At 45.1% G+C, this 7,352-nt stretch overlaps 1 protein-coding gene across 1 annotated transcript; it reads left to right on the top strand.

The window, feature by feature from the left end:
* The first annotated feature begins 227 nt into the window (after positions 1 to 227).
* Positions 228 to 6,914, top strand: Ndufb4 (NADH:ubiquinone oxidoreductase subunit B4). The gene is made up of 3 exons (XM_052740664.1): positions 228 to 493; positions 5,307 to 5,453; positions 6,797 to 6,914. The coding sequence occupies exons 1-3, from the start codon at positions 314 to 316 to the stop codon at positions 6,857 to 6,859; spliced, it is 390 nt and encodes a 129-aa protein (XP_052596624.1). The 5' UTR covers positions 228 to 313; the 3' UTR covers positions 6,860 to 6,914.
* The last annotated feature ends 438 nt before the right edge of the window (positions 6,915 to 7,352 follow it).

The raw sequence follows: 7,352 nt of genomic DNA, 5'->3' as shown, positions 1-7,352 counted from the left end.
TTTCGTCTAGTCTGCTCAACCTCAGGAAACTAGTTCTGCAAGAAAGGAGCAGCACAGAGGAGAAACAAGTGTAACTCAAGAGAAGATGCAAGACGCGAGGAGTGAACAGCACGCACAGGCAAAATACGGGTAACTAGGGGCGTGGAGGAAGGCTGGGCAGAGGCTCCGCCCCATCTCAGACTCCACCCTTCTTCCTCCCCTTCCTGCCAGATCGCGATACAGCGTGCGCAGGCGCACTTCCTGAGCCTGAAGGTCAAACTAAAGCGGGCAGCTCTCAGAGCCGCGCAGGCGCAGATGTGCGCCGGTCGCCAAGATGTCGGGGTCCAAGTATAAGCCTTCGCCCCTGGCCACTCTCCCCAGCACCCTCGACCCCGCCGAGTATGACGTGTCTCCGGAGACCCGAAAGGCGCAGGTCGAGCGCATGAGCTTAAGGGCCCGGCTTAAACGGGAATATCTGCTTCAGTACAACGACCCCAAACGCACATCGCACATCGTGAGTGGGGCCGGGCGGGACTGTGGGCCGGGGCAGCCGCATCTCGCGTGGGCACACGCGGGGCCGCCCAGCTCCAATCCATGTGCTGGACCCGGGCCCCTCGCCACACAGCCCTTGGCCCTGTGACCTCGGCCGCAGGCTCAGTGGCCAAGCGGATGGGCTCCGGCTGCAAACCCAGCTGGCCTTGCATCCTGGCTTGACGACTTCCCTCCTGATGTGGAGACAGTGGTTAAACTCTGCGTAGTTCTCGGCTTTCTTGTCTGAAACATGGCTGTAATATGGTCCTTCGGGTCTCCTGAGGCAGAGTAACACGTGACCGAGCTAGCACAGTGTCTTCCTTGTAAAGGGCAGGTTCAGGCCCCGTACTTCCAATTGTACAGCGTAAAAAAAAAAAAAAAGCTGTTTTGAGTTCCTAACGCCCAAGGACGCTTCTCTCTCATGAGAATGTAGAGCTCGTTCAAATTAAGTGTGTTACAGAACCTGAAACTCGATGAAGCATCTGGCTTTGGAATCAGACCACATGACATCATATACTGACAAACTGTGACCCCTGGGAAATTTATATAATCTCTCTTAAAACATAGCTTTTTAATGTTCTCCTGGAAATGGTGTGCATTAGACATAGAGTTTTGAAATCAAATGAGAAAGTATGTAACATGTCAGTAAACCGGTATTTTAACAAGTGTGCTTTTAGACGATTTCCTCTGTCAAAGCTGTCTATCTCAAATGAAGGCTTTCCAACAGTTGTATACTCATTCTCTCTGAATATTCGAAAATTGTGAGAACAACCAAGAGAAAGTTGCATTAAGTGGCCAGATACAGTACTAAGTCTTGTTTTGTTTTTCTTTTAAAGACACGTTCTCCAGGTGTCTCAGGTCCCCCAGCCCCAGCTCCACATTACTGCCACTTGCAAAGCCATACCTGGCCTGAAAAACATTTTTTTTTCCATTTATATGTCACAACCATTCATAGAATTAAGCTGTGTTCCTCTTTTGGCTTTCTAGATGAGAAGACAGTATGCACAGGATATATTGCTCATACAGATATACCCAGTGCTCAGTTTGAACCCTAGTCTGTGTGACTCATAGTGTGGTCTTCTACCTAGTTGGATATGTATCTCCAACCAGCCCTTTGTTTACAGGGTGAAAGAGATACATCTGTTCTAAACTATACACATAGTTGTTTTTGATATGCTAGATAGTATGCTGGTCATTTTTATTATTATTTATTTTCAAACAGGATCTCTCTATAGATCCCTGGCTATCCTGGAACTCACTGTGCAGGCCAGACTGGCCTTGAATCAGAGATCCATCTGCCTCTGCTTCCTGAGTGCTGACATTAAAGGCATGCTCCACAACACCTGGCCTGTTTAATTTTTTTTTTTTTTTAAGTAAATAGAATAAGGCCTCAGTCAACTTTGAACCCCCAATCGTCTGTCTTTTCATCTCTGTAACCCAGGGCAGTTTCCGTTTCTCATCTGTAGCAGAGTTAATAATACCTGCCTCTTTAGCTGTTCCATTAATCATTTACCAACCAATACTTGTGAATCCCTTTGTCTAATCCTTAGGAATGACTGATTTGGTCAGAAATAATTGCTCAGGATCTATTATGAGACTATTGGAGATGATGAGGTAAGAGTGTAAAGCCAGTTAAAGTCCCCGTCCTTGCAGAGCTAGCTGTCTCTCTAGTGGGGATGACAAATATTAAGTACACTTAAAAATCCAATCATTTAGTATGTGAGATAGTGTTAAATGACATAGAGAAAAGTGAGTGTGTGATTAGCAGTGTGTGTGTGTAACAGGGGAGGAATCCCCCATTTGGAACATGGCATTGGGTGTCTTATTTTTATTTGTTTGTTTTGTGGTCTCACATGGTAGAAAAGTACTCTACCACAAAGCTACAATCCCAGCCTTGGAGCTGGACCTTTAAGTCAAGATCTGAAAGAAGTGAACCAAAGGCGTTCGTTTTGGGAGGAAAGTAGCATGCTAGTTAGAGGAGACTGGAAGTATAAGGGCAAGAGTGTGCTTGGCAGCTTTCGCAGATTTCAAAATATACCAGAGAGCTAATTCAAACTATATTAGCCATCTTAGTACTCCAGAGGCTGAGTCAAGTCCGGGCCACATACACACACACTTTGGTTTTTGAAGAAGCCATTGTGAATAAAATAGGGAAAGGTGAGGGGCAGAATGATAAAACAAGATGAGGTCAAAGGGGCTCCTGGGACCTGATCACACAGGACCTTGTGTGGCACTGTAAAGATTTTTACTGAGAAGGGACTCCCATAATGGAGACTTCTATCTTAACAAAATCTCTGTTTCCTCAAGAATTGTCTGTGACGGGGTGAGGGCAGAGAGAAATGAGCTAGGAGGCTTTTACCACAGTTAAGTCTCTTAGTTAATGGTTGCTGTGCCTGTGGTTGTGGAGGTGGTGAGAAGTGGCAAGTACTGGGTAGGTATTAAAAGTAGGTCTAATCAAGTCCATTGTCAGATGGAAGTGGTGTAAGACAAAGAGAATTCTAAGTTAAGGACGACTCCAAGGCCACCGGAGTTCCTTTTACTAGAAGAATGGGAGAGGAACAGGTATGCTAGTGGATTGGAAAGGAATATTGACAGATCGGTTTGGGGGTGCCTGTTAGACGGTTCTTTCCATGCCCAGGTGGGTAGAGGTTGAATTGAACATGGAGGTCTAAGGCTAGAGGTAGACTGTTGGTAGCCATCAGCCTAGGAAGGCTTAAAGTCACGTGACTGGATGACTTTAATGGAGTGAATGTAAGAGCCCAGCAAAAGCTGCGGCCCAGTATTAAAAGATTGAAAAAAAATGGAAGGAAAAGAACAAACGAGCTGGGCAGAGAGTAGGAAAACCAAGCAGAGCTGGGCTCAGAAAGTCTTGAGGATTGGACTCTGCCGGAGGCTGCTGACATCCCAGTGGACATTGCGTGGTGGTGTCATGGAAAGTTGCCCTTCCCTGTTCATTCATTTGTATTAGTGTTTTGTCTGCATTTCTGTATGTGTACCACGTATGTGCCTGGTGCCAGAGGAGGCCAGAAGTAGACATTGGGTCATTTGGAACTAGAGTTAGGGATGGCTGTGAGCTACCATGTGGGTGCTGAGAACTGAACCCAGGTCCTCTTCAAGAGCAACAACTGACTCCTCAGCCACTGAGCCATCTCTCCAGGCTCGCTCTTGTGGTTTTGACCTTGAAGTTAGTGGTACTTTTGTAAAATGAAATTTCTGTTTCTGGGAGACATCTGGAAGATATTGAAGTGCAGAGCAGTGAGTGACTGAGAGATTGAGAAGTCTCACTGTGTGGCGTCCAGGTCCAGGCTTTAGCAGCGGGCAGATGCACTGATCCTTTCATCCTCTGGCCTTCCTCTCTCCTGTTTCTTTTGAACTAGGGAATAATAAACAACAGTGCAGACCCTTCGGTCTTAGCGTGGAGTGGTAATGTTCACCGTTTCTAGAGCGGTGAAGGTATTTTTAGACTTCTCTGACTGGTAGCGAGCGATTGTCTCCATGGCTGAGGATTTCAACCTGATTGAAAGGCTGGAAGCATCTCCACTCAAGGTTGCTCTACCTTTGAGCTGCAGCTGGTCACCTCAGGGTCAAATTGCTGTAATTCAGTTTAGTTTGAAATGTAAATGTGGAACCTACTTCAGTCCTGCCAATCCTGGCTGTTTGGTGTTCGTTAGCACCTTAGACATTCATGCTGCATACTGAAGACTAAAGCTGATTTTATTTGCTTATTTTAATTTGTCAGTTAATTGGAGAGAATAATTTTGCAAAATCACTTGGGGATTTAGCTAATTAACTTTAATTATGTGTTTGGGGTAGATTTGCTATTTTTAGGAAATTATTTTAGTATAAATATATTAAATTATTTTTTTCTTAACCAAGATAAGCTGATTATTTTTGACAACTTTGACCTTTTTTTTGCAAGACTTTTAATAGTGTGGAATGTAATAGTTTGTTTTTCAGACATCAGCCAAGCAAGTTTAAGAACTTACAGTTCATGGTGAAAGGTATAGAGCTCTGTGGTAGAGTTTATGCCTAGTTTACACAATGCCCTTGGTTTGATCCTCAGGACCAAAAGAAAGCAAAAGCATATAATTCAGTTAGAGCAACCCTGCTTTCATCTTCCTGCAAATGCTGTAACAGGGAAAGGCCCACTGTGACAGCATTAGAAAGGGTCCTAGAAGCAAAATAGGAAGCCTCTGAGGTCTCTTTGTCAGGGCTGCGGTGTGGTTCTGATGGCCACTTTCCGAGAGAGAAGGAGGATGAGGATGAGTCAGAGGGATTTGTGGAAGTGACTTGGGGAAGGGGGCTTCTCTGCCAGTTTAAAGTTAGGAGTCTTAAATCCTAAGTAAATAGAAAACTAGAAGAGGATAGAAGAATCTTGAAATTGTGCAGCATTTGAACAGAATCCTTAGACGGTTCTTTTTGACAACATGGTGGTGCACACCTATGATCCCAGCCCTTTTGAAGCTGAGACACTCGAGGATTGTCATGATGTTGACTTGGGCTACAAAGCAAGACCTTGTCTCATAAAGACCAAAACCAAAAAAGAAAAGGAAAAGGAAAAAAGAGGGAGGCGAGAAAGAAAAAAACGGTTTCTGAGTACTAGAAATGAGTCAGGTGGGAGTGTGGCCCAGTCCTGGAATCCTGCTCGGGAGGTAGAGGTCAGAAAGGCAGAGTTGAGGGTGGGTGTGAGTTAACAAGGAGAACAGAAGCCTCCTGTGCTCCTTCACAACAGCCCCATGAGTTTCTTTCTCCACGTGCCCTGAGGGTTCACAAGTCTTTCTTTGTATTAATTTCAGGTTGACCCTGCCTTGGTTCGTTGGGTCTATGCAAAATCAACAAATGTTTATCCTACTTTCAGACCCACTCCAAAGAACTCACTTTTAGGGGCTGTGGCAGCATTTGGACCCCTCATCTTCTGGTACTATATTTTCAAAACAGACAGGGTAAGTATTAGGGCCAGGTGTTTAGCATTGGTGCGGGAGGTCCCTCCAAGGTGCCAGCTGCCGCTCAGTGTTGTGGCGATTGTTCCTAAGCCCCTCCTACAGGAACGGTCCTTCCCTTTCCATCTGCTACCTTCATTCCTTTCAGGAAGAGTTGGAGTTTTCAGTTTGATTTGATACTTTGTTGAAAACCATGGCAGCCTATGGCTCTTTCAGATTTAATAATGTCTACTCTGCCATTTAAAAAAAGTAATAGAATGGTCAGTTTAAATTTATGAGATTAGAGTTTAGCTCATGATAATGTAAGGAAATTATAGTGTGGTTATTAAGCAAATGAATACCATGATAACTTTTTTAAAAGTTTATTTTCTGCTTAGAGGGTGGATAGAAACTTTTACTAAGACAGAATTGGGAAGGTCTCACTATGTCACCCAGGCCAGCCTCACATGTTTAAGGACCCCTGTCTCAGCCTCCTGAGCATTGGGATTACAGGAACGAGTCTCCTGTGTCTGGCTTCACACTAGACTTCTTTTGGAATTCACCTTCAGATATCCTAGTGAAGTTCTTCAGTTTCGTTGGTGCATTTGTCAGAGATGATGCTTATTGGTCCAGTGCAACATAGGGATCACTTGGGATGCTCTCTGTTGCTGAGCTCTTCATGAGTTACTCTTTAAACGTATCCTAACAATGGAAGCAGAAATAGTCTGTCAGCACTGTCATCAGAGGCCTGGCTGCATGGTCACAGAGAAGGCTGCTCCGTTCTGGTTCTCAGTTCCTAGCACAGTCCCAGGACTGGTGCAGCCGTCTAGGCTGGGGGCCACTCATGCGACTTCCGACAGCCAGCCACCTGCTCTTCCCTCAGAGCTCTTGACTTACTTTTGATTGGTGAACCTGCTGTGCTTTCCCAGGACTCCTTTGCATTTGCTCTCACTGCTACTTTGGAAGCTGGGCATGGCAGCTCACACCTCTAATCCTAGCCCTGGGCAGGCTGAGGCAAGAGGATCACCGTGAGTTTGAGGCCAGCTAGGCTAATGACTGAGTTCCAGGCTAGCCTGGGCTGTAGGCTGTGGGATTCTGCCTCAAAGCAAAACAAAAACAACATCTGCTTTAGAAGGGGGCTCTCCTTTCTCATCACTAAAAAGCAGCTCTAAGGGACTTTTGAATAGCGGTGTTTTCTTACTGTCCTAACTTTAGCTTCTTATTACCTCCTCAGAGTTCTTGGGATTAGGGGATGGGATTACAATTAAATTTGGGGAATTTTTATTCCTGATTTGCAGTTATTCCATGGCCATGCCAGAATTCATTGCTCTCTAATATTTTGTCTCTTTTTGTTTTATTCTCTACAGGACAGAAACGAAAGACTTATCCAGGAAGGAAAAGTGGACCGAACTCTAAAGATGTCCTATTAAGTTTGGCAAGGATGACTGTATTCCTGCATAAATAAATCTTCTGTTAATCACTGAACGGTTTCTTTTGTTCTTAGATTTATTGTAGAAGCATGTTAATACCTTGAAAACAGAGGCAAAGGTGGCTTGTGCTGGGAATCTGTGTGTCAGAAGGATGGCCAGTGTTTGCTGCGTGTCGTAGACTCTTCTTTCCAAGACTCCAGCTCAATGAAGAAATGTTTCTTTATTCATTTAATCTGTCCTTCAGCAAATGAGTGCTAACTGTGGCCAGTTGATATGTGTGCCGAGGGCACAGCGGTCGGAGGGCCGTCGGGCACAGCTCTGAGAGCCCACTGGGCGGTTGAGCACTCAGTGTCTGCACTCTAAGTCCCAGCCTTATGGGTAAAGGTAACACACTTAACAGAGACTTGGGAAAAGGAAGCCGTTCTCTTTGAGAGGTTCAGGGAGATGGCATTTGATTTGGTCTCTGAAGATCCCAAGGCTGGCAGGCCTAACA

This window comes from Peromyscus californicus, unplaced genomic scaffold, assembly GCF_007827085.1.
Source record: "Peromyscus californicus insignis strain IS unplaced genomic scaffold, ASM782708v3 Scaffold_16__1_contigs__length_79575227, whole genome shotgun sequence".
Taxonomy (NCBI): Eukaryota; Metazoa; Chordata; class Mammalia; order Rodentia; family Cricetidae; genus Peromyscus; species Peromyscus californicus.
Note: the sequence above shows the minus strand (reverse complement) of the source record. Positions and strands in the feature narration are given on the sequence as shown.

Excerpts from the sequence above, each read along its gene's own strand:
- Ndufb4 (XM_052740664.1), top strand. The coding sequence starts at position 314 with ATGTCGGGGTCCAAGTATAAGCCTTCGCCCCTGGCCACTCTCCCCAGC. Across the intron at positions 494-5,306 it reads CCAAACGCACATCGCACATC|GTTGACCCTGCCTTGGTTCG; the intron begins GTGAGTGGGGCC and ends TATTAATTTCAG. Across the intron at positions 5,454-6,796 it reads ATATTTTCAAAACAGACAGG|GACAGAAACGAAAGACTTAT; the intron begins GTAAGTATTAGG and ends TATTCTCTACAG.